The 25,283-nt window shown below is 43.7% G+C and overlaps 1 protein-coding gene across 1 annotated transcript in view; it reads left to right on the forward strand.

Moving 5' to 3' along the window:
• LOC129862304 (protein eyes shut homolog) overlaps positions 1-25,283 on the forward strand; it is a 344,128-nt gene that overhangs the window by 257,609 nt on the left and 61,236 nt on the right. The window contains exons 21-22 of the mRNA XM_055933847.1: positions 14,540-14,648; positions 16,647-16,867. Of these exons, the coding sequence (XP_055789822.1) occupies positions 14,540-14,648; positions 16,647-16,867 (330 nt within the window). The remainder of the gene's footprint in view (positions 1-14,539; positions 14,649-16,646; positions 16,868-25,283) is intronic.

Genomic DNA, 25,283 nt, shown 5'->3' on the forward strand with positions numbered 1-25,283 from the left:
GACCATCTGTTTAGGCATCTGTAGGAGGTGTCTGAGTTATTCACTCTCCAGACCATCTGTTTAGGCATCTGTAGGAGGTGTCTGCGTGATTCACTCTCCAGACCATCTGTATAGGCATCTGTAGGAGGTGTCTGAGTTATTCACTCTCCAGACCATCTGTTTAGGCATCTGTAGGAGGTGTCTGAGTTATTCACTCTCCAGACCATCTGTTTAGGCATCTGTAGGAGGTGTCTGAGTTATTCACTCTCCAGACCATCTGTTTAGGCATCTGTAGGAGGTGTCTGAGTTATTCACTCTCCAGACCATCTGTTTAGGCATCTGTAGGAGGTGTCTGAGTTATTCACTCTCCAGACCATCTGTTTAGGCATCTGTAGGAGGTGTCTGAGTTATTCACTCTCCAGACCATCTGTATAGGCATCTGTAGGAGGTGTCTGAGTTATTCACTCTCCAGACCATCTGTATAGGCATCTGTAGGAGGTGTCTGCGTGATTCACTCTCCAGACCATCTGTTTAGGCATCTGTAGGAGGTGTCTGAGTTATTCACTCTCCAGACCATCTGTTTAGGCATCTGTAGGAGGTGTCTGAGTTATTCACTCTCCAGACCATCTGTATAGGCATCTGTAGGAGGTGTCTGAGTTATTCACTCTCCAGACCATCTGTTTAGGCATCTGTAGGAGGTGTCTGCGTGATTCACTCTCCAGACCATCTGTTTAGGCATCTGTAGGAGGTGTCTGAGTTATTCACTCTCCAGACCATCTGTTTAGGCATCTGTAGGAGGTGTCTGAGTTATTCACTCTCCAGACCATCTGTTTAGGCATCTGTAGGAGGTGTCTGAGTTATTCACTCTCCAGACCATCTGTATAGGCATCTGTAGGAGGTGTCTGAGTTATTCACTCTCCAGACCATCTGTATAGGCATCTGTAGGAGGTGTCTGCGTGATTCACTCTCCAGACCATCTGTTTAGGCATCTGTAGGAGGTGTCTGAGTTATTCACTCTCCAGACCATCTGTTTAGGCATCTGTAGGAGGTGTCTGAGTTATTCACTCTCCAGACCATCTGTATAGGCATCTGTAGGAGGTGTCTGAGTTATTCACTCTCCAGACCATCTGTTTAGGCATCTGTAGGAGGTGTCTGCGTGATTCACTCTCCAGACCATCTGTTTAGGCATCTGTAGGAGGTGTCTGAGTTATTCACTCTCCAGACCATCTGTTTAGGCATCTGTAGGAGGTGTCTGAGTTATTCACTCTCCAGACCATCTGTTTAGGCATCTGTAGGAGGTGTCTGAGTTATTCACTCTCCAGACCATCTGTATAGGCATCTGTAGGAGGTGTCTGAGTTATTCACTCTCCAGACCATCTGTATAGGCATCTGTAGGAGGTGTCTGAGTTATTCACTCTCCAGACCATCTGTTTAGGCATCTGTAGGAGGTGTCTGCGTGATTCACTCTCCAGACCATCTGTTTAGGCATCTGTAGGAGGTGTCTGCGTGATTCACTCTCCAGACCATCTGTTTAGGCATCTGTAGGAGGTGTCTGCGTGATTCACTCTCCAGACCATCTGTTTAGGCATCTGTAGGAGGTGTCTGAGTTATTCACTCTCCAGACCATCTGTTTAGGCATCTGTAGGAGGTGTCTGAGTTATTCACTCTCCAGACCATCTGTTTAGGCATCTGTAGGAGGTGTCTGAGTTATTCACTCTCCAGACCATCTGTTTAGGCATCTGTAGGAGGTGTCTGCGTGATTCACTCTCCAGACCATCTGTATAGGCATCTGTAGGAGGTGTCTGAGTTATTCACTCTCCAGACCATCTGTTTAGGCATCTGTAGGAGGTGTCTGAGTTATTCACTCTCCAGACCATCTGTTTAGGCATCTGTAGGAGGTGTCTGAGTTATTCACTCTCCAGACCATCTGTATAGGCATCTGTAGGAGGTGTCTGAGTTATTCACTCTCCAGACCATCTGTATAGGCATCTGTAGGAGGTGTCTGAGTTATTCACTCTCCAGACCATCTGTTTAGGCATCTGTAGGAGGTGTCTGCGTGATTCACTCTCCAGACCATCTGTTTAGGCATCTGTAGGAGGTGTCTGCGTGATTCACTCTCCAGACCATCTGTTTAGGCATCTGTAGGAGGTGTCTGCGTGATTCACTCTCCAGACCATCTGTTTAGGCATCTGTAGGAGGTGTCTGAGTTATTCACTCTCCAGACCATCTGTTTAGGCATCTGTAGGAGGTGTCTGAGTTATTCACTCTCCAGACCATCTGTTTAGGCATCTGTAGGAGGTGTCTAAGTAATCACACCACACAATAAAAGTTGAAAGTTGAAGCCCACTCTCTGGGAGCCTGTAGTCATTAGTGATTCCAGCTGCAGCCACATGAAGGGATGATGATGATGAAGGAATTATGATGATGAAGATGAAGGGATGATGATGATGAAAGGATGATGATGATGAAGGAATTATGATGATGACGATGAAGGGATTATGATGTAGGAATGCACGGTGATGATGATGATGATGAAGAGATGATGATGAAGATGAAGGGATGATGATGAAGGAATGCATGGTGATGAAGGAATTATGATGATGAAGATGAAGGGATGATGATGATGAAGGAATTATGATGATGATGATGAAGGAATTATGATGATGAAGATGATGATGATGAAGATGAAGGGATGATGATGATGAAGGGATGATGATGATGGTGATGATGATGATGATGATGAAGGGATGATGATGAAGGAATGCATGGTGATGAAGGAATTATGATGATGAAGATGAAGGGATGATGATGATGAAGTGATGATGATGATGAAGGAATGCATGGTGATGAAGGAATTATGATGATGAAGATGAAGGGATGATGATGATGAAGGAATTATGATGATGATGATGATGAAGGAATTATGATGATGAAGATGAAGGGATGATGATGATGATGATGAAGGGATGATGATGATGATGAAGGGATGATTAAAGCAGAACCCGAAAGAAAGGTTCCAGCAGTATTCTGTATTATTAATTGGAGTGATTAAATGTGTGTTGGTTTATCTCAAGTTGTGGAACTGTAAATGTTATGAGGACCTGATATACATTTGGACTGGATACCCACTGCTGAATGGTAGGGAGCTTTTCAATGAGACAAATATATTTTGAGCTATATATTAACAATGGTAGGGTAGTCTTCATTATTTAATGACAGTCACTCTCCTACGTCCTGCCGTTGACCAGCCACTAGGCACTAGGCCACTAGGTGTCCTCATTATTGAGTTAATGTCCTCCATTGATATACTGCTATAAGGCCTTTGAGAAAATGTGTTATGTGTGTGTGCATACATGTGAATTTCTATCAGCTAGTGTGGGTTGACAGGTATTGGAACACGCGCATATACACACACACACAAACTAACACACACACACACACACACACAGCTGATGCTGCACAATCAACTCATCCTAGCCTGAGGATATAGGAGCCATGTAAATGAGTCTGCATGATGGTCCATTCATATTCTGCGTCCCAAATGGCACGCTGTTCCATAGATTGACCAGGGCTCATAGGAAAACCCATAGAGCTCTGGTCAGAAGTAGTGCACTTTTTAGGGAAAATGGTGCCGTTATGGGACGCATACGGGGCACTTGGTAGAGCATGAAGCTTGCAACACCAGGGTTGTGGGTTCGATTCCCATGGGGGACCAGTAAGAAACAGTATTAAAATGTATGCACTCACTAGTGTAAGTGGCTCTGGATAAGAGCATCTGATAAATGTAATGCTGCTCCAAAGGCCACTGATCACGAGACCTCATCAACATGCTGCTCCATAGGTCACTAATCAGGAGACCTCATCAGGAAACAACATGCTGCTCCATAGGTCACTGATCACAAGACCTCATCAGGAAACAACATGCTGCTCCATAGGTCACTGATCAAAAGACCTCATCAGGAAACAACATGCTGCTCCATAGGCCACTGATCAGGAGACCTCATCAACATGCTGATCCATAGGCCACTAATCAGGAGACCTCATCAACATGCTGCTCCATAGGCCACTGATCAGGAGACCTCATCAACATGCTGCTCCATAGGCCACTAATCAGGAGACCTCATCAACATGCTGCTCCATAGGCCACTAATCAGGAGACCTCATCAACATGCTGCTCCATAGGCCACTAATCAAGAGACCTCATCAACATGCTGCTCCATAGGCCACTGATCAGGAGACCTCATCAACATGCTTCTCCATAGGCCACTGATCAGGAGACCTCATCAACATGCTGCTCCATAGGCCACTGATCAGGAGACGTCATCAACACGCTGCTCCATAGGCCACTAATCAGGAGACCTCATCAACATGCTGCTCCATAGGCCACTAATCAGGAGACCTCATCAACATGCTGCTCCATAGGCCACTGATCAGGAGGCCTCATCAGGAAACAACATGCTGCTCCATAGGCCACTGATCAGGAGACCTCATCAGGAAACAACATGCTGCTCCATAGGCCACTGATCAGGAGGCCTCATCAGGAAACAACATGCTGCTCCATAGGCCACTGATCAGGAGACCTCATCAACATGCTGCTCCATAGGCCACTAATCAGGAGACCTCATCAACATGCTGCTCCGTAGGCCACTAATCAGGAGACCTCATCAGGATACAACATGCTGCTCCGTAGGCCACTAATCAGGAGACCTCATCAGGAAACAACATGCTGCTCCATAGGCCACTGATCAGGAGACCTCATCAACATGCTGTTCCATAGGCCACTGATCACGAGACCTCATCAACATGCTGCTCCATAGGCCACTGATCAGGAGACCTCATCAACATGCTGTTCCATAGGCCACTGATCACGAGACCTCATCAACATGCTGCTCCATAGGCCACTAATCAGGAGACCTCATCAGGAAACAACATGCTGCTCCATAGGCCACTAATCAGGAGACCTCATCAGGAAACAACATACTGCTCCATAGGCCACTAATCAGGAGACCTCATCAGGAAACAACATGCTGCTCCTTAGGCCACTAATCAGGAGACCTCATCAACATGCTGCTCCGTAGGCCATTGATCAGGAGACCTCATCAGGAAACAACATGCTGCTCCTTAGGCCACTGATCAGGAGACCTCATCAGGAAACAACATGCTGCTCCATAGGCCACTAATCAGGAGACCTCATCAACATGCTGCTCCATAGGCCACTGATCAGGAGACCTCATCAACATGCTGTTCCATAGGCCACTGATCACGAGACCTCATCAACATGCTGCTCCATAGGCCACTAATCAGGAGACCTCATCAGGAAACAACATGCTGCTCCTTAGGCCACTGATCAGGAGACCTCATCAGGAAACAACATGCTGCTCCATAGGCCACTAATCAGGAGACCTCATCAACATGCTGCTCCATAGGCCACTGATCAGGAGACCTCATCAGGAAACAACATGCTGCTCCTTAGGCCACTGATCAGGAGACCTCATCAGGAAACAACATGCTGCTCCTTAGGCCACTGATCAGGAGGCTCTGTACTGTAACAATATTATGAAGAGGAAGAGGAAGGGAGCTCTGTAGCTCTGTACTGTAACAATATTATGAACAGGAAGAGGAAGGGAGCTCTGTAGCTCTGTACTGTAACAATATTATGAACAGGAAGAGGAAGAGAGCTCTGTAGCTCTGTACTGTAACAATATTATAAAAACATGTTACCTTCAAAAAAATCTGCCATGAAAAGACTTGCCTGCCGGCGTTGGATCGCTGTATTCTGGTGGACATTTCTGTAGGCTGCAGCTGGGATGGAGCTGGAGACATATCTGCAGGCGGCAGCTGGGAATTTAGCTGGATAATTGTTGTTCCCTTATTTTTCTTTTGTTTGCTTAAAAAAAACAGCCGTTGCAATATTCATAAACTGATGATCGTTCCATGACCACACACACACACACACACACACACACACACACACACACACACACACACACACACACACACACACACACACACACACACACACACACACACACACACACACACACACACACACAGCGGTGCTGTTACTACTGGAGGGCTTCAGGGAAAAAATACGGTACTAGAAGCCTTATGGTGCTCTTTCATTGTTTCATTAATCACACACACACACACACACACACACACACACACACTACACACACACACTTCACGCTGTCTAAACGTCAGTTTAATTTTCACGTTTTCCAGTCTTCGTAGGACATTAATTCATCAATCTGTATGCAGAATGGCCCCTTATAACTTCAATTCAACCTGTAATTATTCCTACCTGGTTGTACGTCCCAAATGGAACCCGTTTCCCTTTTTTAGTGCACTAGTATTGAAAAGAATTTCACTATGTAGGGAATAGGGTGCCATTTAGGATGTAGGCTTCTTGGAGTCATATGGTTGGTGATTGGCTTCAGGTATCCTGCTGGAAGGCTTCTGCAAATTAGCCCACACACACACACACAGAGTGAGAGAGAGAGAGGCCCATTGCCCTGATTGCTCACATCTGGTCATTAAAGCTGTATGTGTTTTCTGCCAGAGAAGTGGTGCTGCAATCACAAGATGGACAGAGGAAGAAGTGGCACCACCTGCATACCAAACTACAATCTGATTGATCCCTGGGTTAATTACTGGGCTCTGATTGGCTCTATAGGGGTTATTAACAATACTTTGTTATAGGCTGCTGTACAGGTGTTGGATCTGAATTTGACCAGTATTGTTCACAGCAAAATAATCCTGCAGCAACAGGATTTGAACACTGACACTTTTCCGCCGATGTAATGTTGTTTGATCGGTAGTTAGGCTTTTATCTGGCCCAAATCAGGGCCACATGAAACGTGCAGTACTGTTAATATAACCGTGTGGGTTTTCAGTGAATTTATGTAAATCACGAAGCTCATCTGCAGGAAAATTATCAGCGATCAAAGTAAGATCCTACATGTGTAGTGACACACTGAGTCCAAACAGAGGACAGCAAAGGGAGAGTCAACAGGCACTAATGATCGATCAGGAAATGTATCCTTATTTTTATTTTTTTATTTTTTTTCACCCCTTTTTCCCCCCAATTTCGTGGTATCCAATTGGTAGTTACAGTCTTGGCTCATCGCTGCAACTCCCGTACGGACTCGGGAGAGGCAAAGGTCGAGAGCTATGCGTCCTCCGAAACACAACCCAACCAAGCCGCACTGCTTCTTGACACAATGCCCATCCAACCCGGAAGCCAGCCTTATTATCTCTCATAGGCCCCGTATACACTCAACCTGTACAACTGATGTCATTCTCATAGGCCCTGTACACACTCAACCTGTACAACTGAGTGGATTGTGGTAGAGGTAGCCTGATAGTGTTAGAGTGGATTGTAGTAGAGGTAGTCTGATAGTGTTAGAGTGGATTGTAGTAGAGGTAGCCTGATAGTGTTAAAGTAGATTGTGGTAGAGGTAGCCTGATCGTGTTAGAGTGGATTGTGATAGAGGTAGCCTGATAGTGATAGAGTGGATTGTGGTAGAGGTAGCCTGATAGTGTTAGAGTGGATTGTAGTATAGGTAGCCTGATAGTGTTAGAGTGGATTGTAGTAGAGGTAGCCTGATAGTGTTAGAGTGGATTGTAGTAGAGGTAGCCTGATAGTGTTAGAGTGGATCGTAGTAGAGGTAGCCTGATAGTGTTAGAGTGGATTGTAGTAGAGGTAGCCTGATAGTGTTAGAGTGGATCGTAGTAGAGGTAGCCTGATAGTGTTAGAGTGGATTGTAGTAGAGGTAGCCTGATAGTGTTAGAGTGGATTGTAGTAGAGGTAGTCTGATAGAGTGGATTGTAGTAGAGGTAGTCTGATAGTGTTTGAGTGGATTGTGGTAGAGGTAGCCTGATCGTGTTTGAGTGGATTGTGGTAGAGGTAGCCTGATAGTGTTAGAGTGGATTGTAGTAGAGGTAGTCTGATAGAGTGGATTGTGGTAGAGGTAGCCTGATAGTGTTAGAGTGGATTGTGGTAGAGGTAGCCTGATAGAGTGGATTGTGGTAGAGGTAGTCTGATAGAGTGGATTGTGGTAGAGGTAGTCTGATAGTGTTAGAGTGGATTGTAGTAGAGGTAGCCTGATAGTGTTAAAGTAGATTGTGGTAGAGGTAGCCTGATCGTGTTAGAGTGGATTGTGGTAGAGGTAGCCTGATAGAGTGGATTGTGGTAGAGGTAGCCTGATAGAGTGGATTGTGGTAGAGGTAGTCTGATAGTGTTAGAGTGGATTGTAGTAGAGGTAGCCTGATAGTGTTAAAGTAGATTGTGGTAGAGGTAGCCTGATCGTGTTAGAGTGGATTGTGGTAGAGGTAGCCTGATAGAGTGGATTGTGGTAGAGGTAGCCTGATAGAGTGGATTGTGGTAGAGGTAGTCTGATAGTGTTAGAGTGGATTGTAGTAGAGGTAGCCTGATAGTGTTAAAGTGGATTGTGGTAGAGGTAGCCTGGTCGTGTTAGAGTGGATTGTGGTAGAGGTAGCCTGATAGTGTTAGAGTGGATTGTAGTAGAGGTAGCCTGATAGTGTTAAAGTGGATTGTGGTAGAGGTAGCCTGATAGTGTTAGAGTGGATTGTAGTAGAGGTAGCCTGATAGTGTTTGAGTGGATTGTAGTAGAGGTAGCCTGATAGTGTTCGAGTGGATTGTGGTAGAGGTAGCCTGATAGTGTTTGAGTAGATTGTGGTAGAGGTAGCCTGATAGTGTTAGAGTGGATCGTAGTAGAGGTTGCCTGATAGTGTTTGAGTGGATTGTGGTAGAGGTAGCCTGATGCTAGTGTTAAAGTGGATTGGGAAACCATATACATCCATAATGGACTGGATCAACTAGGGCCTGCAGTCTTTCCCTCCTAGAGCTTCAGGGGCTGCATGCATTGGATTCAGCCAAGCCAATGATGAATTGGAGAGAGAAATCACTTGAGTGTGTATGTGTACAGTATGCAGATGTAGTTTATCATTCAACCCCCTCTCCTCTACCTCTCTACCTGAGGACTCATGGACTTACGTTAGTCATTAACTCTCTGCTCCAACATGAATAGATGTCCTGTAATGCTAAGTAGTCGCTGCGTTGCTTCTCATATTCCATGCCTTGGCAAAGTCAAGTGATTTCTCTGTCTCTCGCATGCACGCGCACAGACACACTGTGCACACACTGTACACACACACAGACACATACACACCACCATATGTTAATGATGTATGTACATCTCTGGCTTCCTGGGTGCCCTCGTTTCCTTCATTCATTAATCATGAGTGAATAAATACCTTAAATCATTGTATAATCTAGTACCTTTGTTGACCAGAGTTACAGTACAGACTACCCATTATTATACCCTAGTAAGTAGATCATTATTACCCTGTAGTAAGTACATATATACTGCATGATAATAGTAGTCGTGTATAATCTAGTATATTTGTGGCCCTACAGAACGTATTGACCATAATGTTACAATGCACACTGTTAAAATAAAGGTGCTTAGCAGTTTGAACCCTGGAAGTCACATGACTGGGAATACAGATATACATCTGTTGGTCACAGATTTCACATGACTGGGAATACAGATATACATCTGTTGGTCACAGATTTCACATGACTGGGAATACAGATATACATCTGTTGGTCACAGATGACACATGACTGGGAATACAGATATACAGTGGGGCAAAAAAGTATTTAGTCAGCCACCAAATGTGCATGTTCTCCCACGTAAAAGGACTTAGAGAGGCCTGTAATTTTCATCATAGGTACACTTCAACTATGACAGACAAAATGAGAAGGAAAAAATCCAGAAAATCACATTGTAGGATTTGTAATGAATTTATTTGCAAATTATGGTGAAAAATAAGTATTTGGTCACCTACAAACAAGCAAGATTTCTGGCTCTCACAGACCTGTAACTTCTTCTTTAAGAGGCTCCTCTGTCCTCCACTCGTTACCTGTATTAATGGCACCTGTTTGAACTTGTTATCAGTATAAAAGACACCTGTCCACAACCTCAAACAGTCACACTCCAAACTCCACTATGGCCAAGACCAAAGAGCTGTCAAAGGACACCAGAAACAAAATTGTAGACCTGCACCAGGCTGGGAAGACTGAATCTGCAATAGGTAAGCCGCTTGGTTTGAAGAAATCAACTGTGGGAGCAATTATTAGGAAATGGAAGACATACAAGACCACTGATAATCTCCCTCGATCTGGGGCTCCACGCAAGATCTCACCCCGTGGGTTCAAAATGATCACAAGAACGGTGAGCAAAAATCCCAGAACCACACGGGGGGACCTAGTGAATGACCTGCAGAGAGCTGGGACCAAGCGTAGTGTGTTACTGCCTACCATCAGTAACACACTACGCCGCCAGGAACTCAAATCCTGCAGTGCCAGACGTGTCCCCCTGCTTAAGCCAGTACATGTCCAGGCCCGTCTGAAGTTTGCTAGAGAGCATTTGGATGATCCAGAAGAAGATTGGGAGAATGTCATATGGTCAGATGAAACCAAAATAGAACTTTTTGGTAAAAACTCAACTCGTCGTGTTTGGATGCAACTCAGCATTCTTTGTCCTCCAAAGAACACCATACCTACTGTAAAGCATGGGGGTGGAAACATCATGCTTTGGGGCTGTTTTTCTGCAAAGGGAGCAGGACGACTGATCGTGTAAAGGACAGAATGAATGGGGCCATGTATCGTGAGATTTTGAGTGAAAACTTCCTTCCATCAGCAAGGGCATTGAAGATGAAACGTGGCTGGGTCTTTCAGCATGACAATGATCCCATTGGGGCAACGAAGGGGTGGCTTCGTAAGAAGCATTTCAAGGTCCTGGAGTGGCCTAGCCAGTCTCCAGATCTCAACCCTATAGAAAATCTTTGGAGGGAGTTGAAAGTCCGTGTTGCCCAGCAACAGCCCCAAAACATCACTGCTCTAGAGGAGATCTGCATGGAGGAATGGGCCAAAATACCAGCAACAGTGTGTGAAAACCTTGTGAAGACTTACAGAAAACGTTTGACCTCTGTCATTGTCAACAAAGGGTATATAACAAAGTATTGAGATAAATATACTTATTATTATATTATTTTATATTATATTATATATATTATTTTATAATATACTTATTTTCCACATAATTTGCAAATAAATTCATAAAAAATCCTACAATGTGATTTTCTGGATTTTTTTTCCTCATTTTGTCTGTCATAGTTGAAGTGTACCTGTGATGAAAATTACAGGCCTCTCATCTTTTTAAGTGGGAGAACTTGCCCAATTGGTGGCTGACTAAATACTTTTTTGCCCCACTGTACATCTGTTGGTCACAGATGTCACATGACTGGGAATACAGATATACATCTGTTGGTCACAGATGTCACATAACTGGGAATACAGATATACATCTGTTGGTCACAGATACCTTTAAAAGAAAGGTAGGAGTGTGGATCAGAAAACCAGTGAGTATCTAGTGTGACCACCATTTGCCTCATACAGCGTGACATGATCTCCTGTCGTACCCGTTGATCCAGAGCATCCCAAACATACTCAATGGGTGAGATGTCTGGTGAGTATGCAGACCATGGAAGAACTGGGAAATGTTCAAATTCCAGGAATTGTGTGCATATCCTTGCGACATTGGGCTGTGCATTATCATGCTGAATCGAAGTGATGGCGGTGGAAGAATGGCACGACAACGGGCCTCAGGATATTGTCACGGTATCTCTGTGCATTCAAATTGCCATCGTTAAAATGCAATTGTGTACGTTGTCCGTAGCTTATGCCTGCCCATACCATTACCCGACCGCCACCATGGGGCACTCTGTTCACAACCTTGACATCAGAGCACCTGTGATCTTTTACTTCAGGAAACATGGGTCCAACACTTTACCTGTTGCATTTATATTTTTGTTCAGTGTAGATGGGTGATATAAATGTTATCTTCAGATCAGATGACCATGATTTGGTTAAGGGCAAGAAGGACAACTGCTTGATGCATGGCTGCATGTATATAACAAACTCATATTGAAAGGAAAATACCCATTGATACAGGTACAGCATGCTCCTTCTGACACGACATCCAATAGAAACGCCTCTTCCTTCTCTGTTGACAAATCATTTTTATATCAACACAGGGACACAGCACTTTATATCACTTCAGTGTTGTGGAAAAACCTATTTCTGGACACATTATTCAAATCTCACAGTATACGTCTCAAATAACACCCTATTCACAACATAGTGCACTACTTTAGACCAAGAACCATAGCGCTCTTAAAAAGTAGTGCACTATGTAGGGAATAGGGTGCCATTGGGCTCTGGTAAAAGTAGTGCATTATGTAGGGAATAGGGTGCCATTGGGCTCTGGTAAAAGTCGTGCACTATGTAGGGAATAGGGTGCCATTGGGCTCTGGCAAAAGTAGTGCACTATGTAGGGAATAGGGTGCCATTGGGCTCTGGTAAAAGTAGTGCACTATGTAGGGAATAGGGTGCCATTGGGCTCTGGTAAAAGTAGTGCATTATGTAGGGAATAGGGTGCCATTGGGCTCTGGTAAAAGTAGTGCACTATGTACAGTGTAGGGTACAATTTAGGACACAACCCCAGTGTGTGGAGGGAGGAAGGAAGGAGAGGCTTCCTTCTATTTATTCTGTTTTTCTTCTGGAGTTTAGACTGATCTACTGCACTGGATACACATGTAGCATCACACACGCACGCACGCACGCCACACACACACACACACACACACACACACACACACACACACACACACACACACACACACACACACACACACACCACCCCACCCCACCCCACCCCCAACCTGCTTCCTCATTTAAGGTGTTTATGTAGTAAATGGCTAATGGCAGTACAGCTTAACAGTCTCAGTGGTTGTAATGGCAGTACATCTTCACAGTCTCAGAGGTTGTAATGGCAGTACATCTTAACAGTCTCAGTGGTTGTAATGGCAGTACATCTTCACAGTCTCAGAGGTTGTAATGGCAGTACATCTTAACAGTCTCAGTGGTTGTAATGGCAGTACATCTTCACAGTCTCAGAGGTTGTAATGGCAGTACATCTTAACAGCCTCAGAGGTTGTAATGGCAGTACATCTTCACAGTCTCAGTGGCTGTAATGGCAGTACAGTTTAACAGTCTCAGTGGTTGTAATGGCAGTACAGCTTAACAATCTTAGTGGTTGTAATGGCAGTACAGCTTAACAGTCTCAGTGGTTGTAATGGCTGTATATCTTAACAGTCTCAGTGGCTGTAATGGCAGTACAGCTTAACAGTCTCAGTGGCTGTAATGGCAGTACAGCTTAACAGTCTCAGTGGCTGTAATGGCAGTACAGCTTAACAGTCTCAGTGGTTGTAATGGCAGTACAGATTAACAGTCTCAGTGGTTTTACAGCTCACATGTTAACAATGTCAGTGGTTGTACAGTCCACATGTTAACTGGGGTGTTATTTTTAGGGCCCATTATGCTGTTTGTTCATTCACTGGTACCTGCTAATACCTCTAGCTAAGTAGTGGTTCCCTCTTTTGACAGAGGATGAAGGAGAAACCATAATGCATTTCATTTTACCCTCATTTTCCATTGATGCCAGACTGACAGCAAACAACCCATTACTCTCCCTTATGTTGTGCTAGTTAAAAGAGCCATGAAAATTACAGAGCTACTCTCAAATGGCACCCTATTTCCTACATAGTGCACTAGTTTTGACCAGGGCTCGTGTCCAGGCTCTCTGTTTATGGAATGGCAGCAGAGTGTTTTTGCAGTACAGAGACTATGTCCCAAATGGCACCCCATTCCCTACAAGCCCTATAGGCCCTGGTCAGAAGTAGTGCACTATGTACAGATGGAGGGTCTTAATTTAACCAGAATTCTCACAGCAAAATAATCCTGCAGCAACAGGATTTGAACGTTTAGTCCATAATGTTGCTTGATCGGTGGTTGGGCTAGTACTTGGCCAAAAGTAGGCTACATAAAAGGTGTAATACTGTTAATATAACCGTGGGTTTTCAGTGAATTTATGTAAATGTATGTAAATCACAAAGCTTATCTGCGTTTCCTGCTGGGCAGGAACATTCTCAGTAATAAAAGAGTGATCAAATTAAGATCCTGCATCTGTAAGGAATCGGGTTGCCATTTGGGACACATTTACAGTGTATTTGGAACTGACAGACAGTTACACTAGCTCCATTACTGAGCCATCTCTCTCCTCTCAGCCTCCTCTTAGTCGCCTCTCTCCAAGTCTGCATAATTTTCATGCTTAAATGGATTTATTGTGAATACCGCATATTCTTATGAGATTTCCCTTCCCTTGCTGTCCTTCTTTCTTCCTCTTGCTCTCTCTTCTGGTGTTTATTTCTCTCTCTCTCTCTCTCTATTCATGTCCTCCTCCTCCCCCCTCTCTCTACTTTGTTTCTCCCAACCCTCTCTTTGTTTCTCCTCTCTCTTTTCTCTCTTTCTCTTTCTCCCCCTCTCTCGTTCTCCTGACCTCTCTCTCTCATCCCCCTCCCTCCCTCCCTCCCTCCCTCCCTCCCTCCCTCCCTCCCTCTCTCTCCACAGTTATGGGCTGCCTGTCGGTAGGAGTGGAGGGTCATGTATGATTGAAATAGCAGTAGATAATGGAACAGTGAAACATCAGGAGGAATCCTTGTTCCAGCCCGTGTCAGAGGTAAGCCCAGTTATCTGACTCAAAAGCTCCATGGCACCCCTTTTCCTATATAGTGCCCTCTATGGAACCTGGTCAAAACTAGTGCACTATATAGGAAATAGAGGGCCATTTGGGACTCAGCCCCAGTTATCTCAGCCGAGTCAAATCAAATCAAACTGTATTTGATGAGTCCCCTCATATGCAGCCATACATTGTCTAGGTTTGGCATTTGGACTGAGGGAATATTGCCTATGATCATGTCACGTATTCTGATTATACTGTATCACAAGCAGAGGACTCAATCAAACATGCAGTGTATTGTGTGTGTGTGTGGGGGGGGGGGGGGGGGGGGGGGGGTGTAACAGCAGTGATGTATACAGATACATACTGTCAATTAGATAATACATGGAAAGCATAACATGCACTATACAGACATGAAGAACAGCTGCTCTTTCCATGACATAGACTGACCAGGTGAATCCCTTGTTGATGTCACTTGTTGTTAAATCCACCTCAATCCGTGTAGATGAAGGAGAGGAGACACGTTACAGAAGGATTTTTAAACCTTGAGACAATTGAGACATGGATTGTGTATGTGTCTCATTCAGAGGGTGAATGGGCCAGACAACAGATTGAAGTGTCGTTCAACAGGGTATGGTAGTAGTAGCCAGGCGCACCGGTTTCTGTCAAGAACTGCAACGCTGCTGGGTTTTTCATGCTACACAGTTTCCTGTGTGTATCAAGAATGTTTGGGGGGGTTACAACTAAATGTTAAGAAGGTGTTCTTAATGTTTGGACACTCAGTGTACATTTTGAACTGAAAATTCCTCAGGTTATAACTCTGAAGTCTAGCAATGACATATCTACCAATTTGGTCGGGTTGCCCAGAAAATGTACTTATTGCAGCTTTAAATTGACCGTTAGGGGGGATTGTCGGTTCACTGGATTCACATCCAGAAAACACCTGATTTACATCCTAAATGGCACCATATTCCCAAAATAATGTACTACTTCCCATAGGGCTCTGATCAAAAGTAGTGCACTAAGAGTAGTGCACTAAACGTAGTGCACTATGTAGGAAATAGGGTTCCATTTGGGACATAGGCATACTTGACCTTACCTGAAGATTTGTATTATTGATTACCATAGCAGGTCTTGTCTATACTGAGTATACCAGACATTAGGAACACCTTCCTAATATTGAGTTGCACCCACTCCTTTTGCCCTCAGAACAGCCTCAATTCGTCGGAGCATGGAATCTACAAGGTGTCAAAAGCGTTCCACAGGGATGCTGGCCCATGTTGGCTGGATGTTGTTTGGGTGGTGGACCATTCTTGATACACACGGGAAACTGTTGAGCGTGAAAAACCCAGCAGCGTTGCAGTTCTTGACACAAACCGGTGCGCCTAGCACCTACTACCATACCCCGTTCAAAAGCACTTAAATATGTTGTCTTGCCCATTCACCTTCTGAATAGCACACATACACAATCGATGTCACAAATGTCTCAAGGCTTAAAAATCCTTCTTTAACCGGTCTCCTTCCCTTCATCTACACTGATCGAAGTGGATTTAACAAGTGACGTCAATAAGGGATCATAGCTCTCACCTGGATTCACCTGGTCAGTCTATGTTTTGTACAGTCAGTGTATATCATAACTGACTAAATATCTGTAGTAATTTACACGGAACTGTGATGTAATGAACTATACAGTGAATCACATGGACTGTATATAGAAGACTTAACAGGCTTTGCTGATAACTAGTGTGTGTGTGTGTGCGTGTGTGCGTGTGTGCGTGTGTGCGTGTGTGTGTGTGTGTGTGTGTGTGTGTGTGTGTGTGTGTGTGTGTGTGTGTGTGTGTGTGTGTGTGTGTGTGTGTGTGTGTGTGTGTGTGTGTGTGTGTGTGTGTGTGTGTGTGTGTGTGTGTGTGTGTGCGCGCGCACCCGGCCTGTCCCCCTGCTACCTACCTACCTGCCTTTGAACGTGTGCATACATTTGTCTTTGTGACATCCTTCCAGGTAGCGTTGGGGCCTATATTCCTGGGGGACGTCCCCTCCCAAAGGGATCAGCCTGCCAGCACCAGGGAGGGGACAGGTTTTGTAGGCTGTATCAGGGAGCTGCAGGTCAACAATAAGGACATCTACATAGCAGGAGAGGCACTGGGAGGGAGGAACATCCACAACTGTGACACACCTGTCTGTCAGCACCTGCCCTGCCGCAATGGAGGCACCTGTGTCAGGTAGGATATGACCATGTGGATATTTCAGTAGTCTTTAAAACAGTATTAGTGTTTTGAAATACTGTCTTTGAGAGCTAAAAGTAAAAGACTGAATTATCCAGCTCTATTTAATGTCACCTAATGGTCTTAAAAAACTTAAATCTTCCTACATTGATTAGTAGTAATGGACTCTTAATGAAGGTCCAGGTACATGAAGGCTAATGGAAATGTGTGAGGCTAGAGGGCCGGCCATATCGCAGTGTATTGATTCATACCATTCATACTATCAGCCATGTTTCAGTCCACTATCTTAACAGTCATACCATTCACACTATCAGCCATGTTTCAGTCCACTATCTTAACAGTCATACCATTCATACTATCAGCCATGGTTCAGTCCACTATCTTAACAGTCATACCATTCATACATCAGCCATGTTTTAGTCCACTATCTTAACAGTCATACCATTCACACTATCAGCCATGTTTCAGTCCACTATCTTAACAGTCATACCATTCATACTATCAGCCATGGTTCAGTCCACTATCTTAACAGTCATACCATTCATACATCAGCCATGTTTCAGTCCACTATCTTAACAATCATACCATTCACACTATCAGCCATGGTTCAGTCCACTATCTTAACAGTCATACCATTCATACTATCAGCCATGTTTCAGTCCACTATCTTAACAGTCATACCATTCATACTATCAGCCATGTTTCAGTCCACTATCTTAACAGTCATACCATTCATACTATCAGCCATGTTTCAGTCCACTATCTTAACAGTCATACCATTCACACTATCAGCCATGTTTCAGTCCACTATCTTAAGAGTCTTTGACCAGGATCCTAGCCTGGTAATTCAGTAAATAGCTAAGGTTATATTGAGTCTCTACCCTCGACACGCGGACAACGTTAATCAATTTTTTTTATATATTTTTGCTAATTGAACACTTGACACAAATGAAAAAATCAGGTTAATAATATTTTGTGGTCAGATCATCAAGGCTGCCAAACGCAAAGCTCTACTGTCAGACAGCGTTGTTAATTATGACTGTGAATTATTTTCCATCACGGTGCCAAACACTCTTGAACCCCATAGCTGGTGTAGGGTTATAGAGAGTTCACAGAGCAATCTTCATTCAGTCAATTGACCCGGGTGGCTCTGGCATAATACCAGATGGTTAAAGTATTGGCTGTGGGCATAATGGCTGGTGATTTGATTGCTTCCTGTCTTAATGTCATCGTTCTGTCTTCTACAGCCTGTCTACATTTGCATATTACTGAGATATATTGATAGAATTGTGTTTTTTATCATAAATGTCTATGGCTCAGCATCTTTATATATATATTCTTATAGAATTTGAAAACATACAATCTACCTGCAGTGAATTATTATTATTATTATTAAGACTGAACATTGCACATTGTCTGTAGTTTATAAAAGAAACAACTCAAGGTCCTAGGAATAATCATTAGGCCGAATGCTCAATGAGGAACAAACAAAGACTATGTATATGTCCCAAATGGTACCCTATTCCCTACAAATGGCACCCTATTCCCTACAAATGGCACCCTATGCCCATAGGTCTTTGGTCCAAAGTAGTGCACTATAAAGGGAAAAGGGTACCATTTGGAACTGAGGCCTATAATCAGACAGTGCTGCAGCCTATAGTGATGATGTACAACGTTCCCCTAAGGATACTTCAGAAAGAAAATGACTCATTAAAGAGATGGTTGCAGAGACGTCTTTGAATTCTGGAGGACATATACATTCAAAAGAAGTGTAGGAGTTGAATTATAGATAAATTGGCTACTGTTTTAATAAGTTATTGTATGGGTATGTTCATTCTGTTTGTTGTGTTTTGAAATGTCCTAAATTCAAGTAATCCACACAAAAGATAAGGGACTTTGAATACATCCTTGAGGAACCTTATTGTAAAGTGTTACCTTCTTTAATAAAGCAGCAGAAGAGGTCTTGTTAAAACTCTGCTTTGCTGGTGACTGGCTGGCTGCCTGGCTGGCTGCCTGACGGGCTGGTGCCTGGCTGGCTGGTGACTGGCTGGCTGCCTGGCTGGCTGCCTGACTGGCTGGTGCCTGGCTGGCTGCCTGACTGGCTGGTACCTGACTGGCTGGTGACTGGCTGGCTGCCTGACTGGCTGTCTGCCTGACTGGCTGGCTGCCTGACTGGCTGGCTGCCTGACGGGCTGGTGCCTGGCTGGCTGGTGCCTGGCTGTTGCCGGGCTGGCTGGTGCCTGGCTGGCTGGCTGTATGGCTGGCTGGTACCTGACTGGCTGGCTGTTGCTTGGCTGGCTGGCTGATGCCTGACTGGCTGGCTGGCTGTTGCCTGGCTGGTGGCTGGCTGGTGCCTGACTGGCTGGCTGGCTGGGGTGGAATGGCTACCAGATGTAGTGAAGGTGTGGATGGATAAGGAGATGTAGGGTTGACACACACTTTAGTTCTTAATGGCTGTAATCAGAGGCTTGATTACATTAAATATGGGTGGTAACAAAATGGTTTTCCCATTTTTACCTTCACGCAATCATTTGATTACAAAGTGTGTTTATGTTTAGTGATTGTTGTGAATATGTAAATCGCATACACACATATCGTATTATCTGTATGTGAACCCACACACATGCATGTACACAAACACACCTTTTCACACACACAAACACACCGTTTCACACACACAAACACACCGTTCCACACACACAAATACACAGTTCCACACACACAAACACACCGTTTCACACACACAAACACACCGTTCCACACACACAAACACACCGTTTCACACACACAAACACACCGTTCCACACACACAAACACACCGTTTCACACACACAAACACACCGTTCCACACACACAAACACACCGTTCCACACACACAAACACACCGTTTCACACACACAAATACACCGTTCCACACACACAAACACACTGTTTCACACACACAAACACACCGTTCCACACACACAAACACACCGTTCCACACACACAAACACACCGTTCCACACACACAAACACACTGTTCCAAACACACAAACACACCGTTCCACACATAAAGGACTTCTTGTAGTCTCCTCTACCATTGAAGGACAAGAACGTTACAGGAACCTTACAAACCAACACACTGCTATTCATTATTAAAGGCTACATATTTAATCTGTTGAGTAGCAGATTAACTACTGAATAATGGATTGGCCTGCACATGATATCTCTGGCAGATGAGCTCTCAGTAATCAAGTTGTGTGGTGCCCAATGTCATAAACTGAGTACACCAAACATGAAAAACACCTTTCTAATATTGAGTTGCACCCCTCTACAGGGATGCTGACCCATGTTGACTCTGATGCTTCCCACAGTTGTATCAAGTTGGCTGGACGTCCTTTGGGTGGTGAACCATTCTTGATACAAACAGGAAACTGTTGAGCGTTAAAAAAAAACAGTAGCATTGCAGTTCTTGACACACACCGGTGCGCCTGACACCTACTACAATACCCCGTTCAAAGGCACTTAAATATTTTCTCTTGCCCGTTCACCCTCTGAGTGGCACACATACACAACCCATGTCTCAGTTGTCTCAAGGCTTCAAAATAAGTGCAAGTTGGTGTTTTAAATGCAGCTCTTGATGGGATTTAGCTTTGTAGTCTATTGCCTTAGTCAGTTTGGCTTCATCACCTACTTATTGCAAATACTTTTGAGATAAAATGTACAAAGACAAAAAATATCCACCCAAAGGTTTTACTTTGAATTCAGAATGGATTCAGAATGCACTATTAATTTCAATGATAAATTCATTTTCCTCATGAAACAAAAACTGCACCATACATTATAAAACTATACCATACATTCACTCCCTGAAACTTGTAAATGGAGTCACTGCGAGGCATAGCTACCTAGGTCATGATCAAACTGGGTTAAAATGTTCTCCATATTTCACAGTGTTCTCCAACACACACACATTTGACAAGTAAAAATAATAAGCTGTCAGTACCATGGGTGATTTTATAAAACATGTCAAATAACCCCGTTGAAACAAACCCTGCTGAATCGTTTCAGGGAAATGTAAGGCGGAGGCGGACGGTTATAGCTCGTCATGAGGTTTTGTTCTCGGTTCAACAGAATCATGACCCAGCCATCTAGCACGGTGACGGTTCATGACCCAGCCATCTAACACGGTGCCGGTTCATGACCCAGCCATCTAACACGGTGACGGTTCATGGCCCGGCCTTCTAACACGGTGACGGTTCATGACCCAGCCATCTAACACGGTGACGGTTCATGACCCAGCCATCTAACACGGTGACGGTTTATGACCCAGCCATCTAACACGGTGACGGTTCATGACCCAGCCATCTAACACGGTGACGGTTCATGACCCAGCCATCTAACACGGTGACGGTTCATGACCCAGCCATCTAACACGGTGACGGTTTATGACCCAGCCATCTAACACGGTGACGGTTCCCGCTTCGGATTCTGCAGCTTTGACTCGCTGACACTGCTACAGGGAAACTTCAGCTGTTTAGTTGGCCTTGGTCACCGTAACCATGGTAACTTTACGTTTTGGCTGGGCATTGAGTCAGAAGATATAGAACGCTTCTGTATGTAGTACCGCCCAGTTAAAGCTCCAGTATGTTTATCTCTGGCCCTGCAGTGGTGGAATAACACGTCAATATACACAGCGTCATTCTGAACTCGAACCACATACTGTAAATGTAATGCCTTCCAGACAATCATGTACTGTAAGATGGAGTTCAAGTAGATACTATTCAGCGCCATGCAGCACATAAACAAGCTAAAGTTCATGCTGAAAGTAGTGCATGAAAACCACACAACACACATAACAGATATGATCAACATCCTATAGGAAAATACACAACATCCTATAGGAAAATACACAACATCTTATTGAAAATACACAACATCCTATTGGAAAATACACAACATCCTATTGGAAAATACACAACATCCTATAGGAAAATACACAACATCCTATAGGAAAATACACAACATCTTATTGAAAATACACAACATCCTATAGGAAAATACACAACATCCTATAGGAAAATACACAACATCCTATAGGAAAATACACAACATTCTACTGGAAAATACACAACATCCTATAGGAAAATACACAACATCCTATGGGAAAATACACAACATCCTATAGGAAAATACACAACATCCTATAGGAAAATACACAACATCCTATAGGAAAATACACAACATCCTATAGGAAAATACACAACATTCTATAGGAAAATACACAACATCCTATAGGAAAATACACAACATCCTATAGGAAAATACACAACATCATATTGAAAATACACAACATCCTATAGGAAAATACACAACATCTTATTGAAAATACACAACATCCTATTGGAAAATACACAACATCCTATTGGAAAATACACAACATCTTATTGGAAATACACAACATCCTATAGGAAAATACACAACATCTTATTGAAAATACACAACATCCTATAGGAAAATACACAACATCTTATTGAAAATACACAACATCCTATTGGAAAATACACAACATCCTATTGGAAAATACACAACATCTTATTGGAAATACACAACATCTTATTGGAATTACACAACATCCTATAGGAAAATACACAACATCCTATAGGAAAATAAACAACATCCTATAGGAAAATACACAACATCCTATAGGAAAATACACAACATCTTATTGAAAATACACAACATCCTATTGGAAAATACACAACATCCTATTGGAAAATACACAACATCTTATTGGAAATACACAACATCTTATTGGAAATACACAACATCCTATAGGAAAATACACAACATCTTATTGAAAATACACAACATCCTATAGGAAAATACACAACATCTTATTGAAAATACACAACATCCTATAGGAAAATACACAACACCCTATAGGAAAATACACAACATCCTACTGGAAAATACACAACATTCTATTGGAAAATGCATAACATCTTATTGAAAATACACAACATCCTATTGGAAAATACACAACATCCTATTGGAAAATACACAACATTCTATTGGAAAATACACAACATCTTATTGAAAATACACAACATCGTGGCCTCCCGGGTGGCGCAGTGGTCTAGGGCACTGCATCGCAGTGCTAACTGCGCCACCAGAGTCTCTGGGTTCGTGCCCAGGCTCTGTCGCAGCCGGCCGCGACCGGGAGGTCCGTGGGGCGACGCACAATTGGCATAGCGTCGTCCGGGGTAGGGAGGGTTTGGCCGGTAGGGATATCCTTGTCTCATCACGCTCCAGCGACTCCTGTGGCGGGCCGGGCGCAGTGCGCGCCAGCCAAGGGGGGACAGGTACACGGTGTTTCCTCCGACACATTGGTGCGGCTGGCTTCCGGGTTGGAGGCGCGCTGTGTTAAGAAGCAGTACGGCTGGTTGGGTTGTGCTTCGGAGGACGCATGGCTTTCGACCTTCGTCTCTCCCGAGCCCGTACGGGAGTTGTAGCGAAGAGACAAGGTAATAATTACTATCGATTGGATACCACGAAAATTGGGGAGAAAAATGTGACAAAAATTTTTAAAAAAATAAATAAATAAATAAAATAAAAAATACACAACATCCTATAGGAAAATACACAACACCCTATAGGAAAATACACAACATCATATTGGAAAATACACAACATCCTATTGGAAAATACACAACACCCTATAGGAAAATACACAACATCATATTGGAAAATACACAACATCCTACTGGAAAATACACAACATTCTATTGGAAAATGCATAACATCTTATTGGAAATACACAACATCCTATTGGAAAATACACAACATCCTATTGGGAAATACACCACATCCTATTGGGAAATACACCACATCCTATTGGAAAATACACAACATCTTATTGGAAATACACAACATCCTATTGGAAAATACACCACATCCTATTGGAAAATACACAACATCCTATTGGAAAATACACAACATCTTATTGGAAATACACAACACCCTATTGGAAAATACACCACATCCTATTGGAAAATACACCACATCCTATTGGAAAATACACCACATCTTATTGGAAAACACACAACATCCTATTGGAAAATACACCACATCCTATTGGAAAATACACCACATCCTATTGGAAAATACACAACATCTTATTGGAAATACACAACATCCTATTGGAAAATAGACAACATCCTATTGGAAAATACACAACCCCCATATATAGACAGACGGCTTAGGTGAGGTTTACTACATTATCCTGTCTGTCTGTCTACATAATCAATCACCACAATCATTGTATTAATGACAAATAACGACCATGGCAGCTTTTCACAGAGTGTATTGGACTACAGTCATCATCTGACATGTCTTTAGATCTGAGCCTTACAACTGCCACTTCATTAGTAGAGGCTGCCTCCCTAATGGGACCCTATTCCCTGCCAGACCCCTGGTCAAAAGTAGTGCACTATACATGTAATAGGGTGCCATTTAGGACGCAGCCAGAGTTGAATGTCCTATGAAATAAGGTCATCATGGTATTGGGGTTTGGTAGACATCTGCTTATCTTAGAGAGATACGCTATCTTTGTCTTCTTACAGACATTTTCTATGTAATAGCTGTGTGCTGTAACAGTCTCCACTTTTCTGGGAAGGCTTTCCACTAGATGTTGGAACATTGCTGCGGGGACTTGCTTCCATTCAGCCCATTCAGAGTATTAGAGGGGGCGGGCACTGATGTTGGGCAATTAGGCCTGGCTCGCAGTCGGTGTTCCAATTCATCCCAAAGGTGTTGGATGGGGTTGAGGTCAGGGCTCTGTGCAGGCCAGTCAAGTTCTTCCACACCGATCTCGACAAACCATTTCGGTCTGGACCTTGCTTTGCGCACGGGGGCATTGTCATGCTGAAACAGGAAAGGCCCTTCCCCAAACATTTGCCACAAAGTTAAAAGCACATAATTGTCTAGAGTGTCATTGTAAGCTGTAGCATAAAGATTTCACTTAACCCCAGACCATTATTCCTCCTCCACCAAACTTTACAGTTGGCACTATGCATTGGGGCAGCGTTCTCCTAGCGTCTGCCAAACCCAGATTCGTCCGTTGGACTGCCAGATGGTGAAGCGTGATTCATCACTCCAGAGAATGCGTTTCCACTGCTCCAGAGTCCAATGGAGGCAAACTTTACACCACTCCAGCCGACGCTTGGCATTCCATGTGGTGATGTTAGACCACGGAACCCCACTTCATGAAGCTCCCGAACAGTTCTTGTGGTGACGTTGCTTCCAGCGACAGTTTGGAACTCGGTAGTGAGTGTTCCAACCGAAGACAGACCATTTTTACGCGCTAATCATTTTAGCACTTGGCGATCCCGTTGTGTGAGCTTGTGTGGGCTACCACCTCACGGCTGAGCCG

The sequence above is a fragment of the Salvelinus fontinalis genome, chromosome 1 (genome assembly GCF_029448725.1).
Source record: "Salvelinus fontinalis isolate EN_2023a chromosome 1, ASM2944872v1, whole genome shotgun sequence".
NCBI classification, from domain to species: domain Eukaryota; kingdom Metazoa; phylum Chordata; class Actinopteri; order Salmoniformes; family Salmonidae; genus Salvelinus; species Salvelinus fontinalis.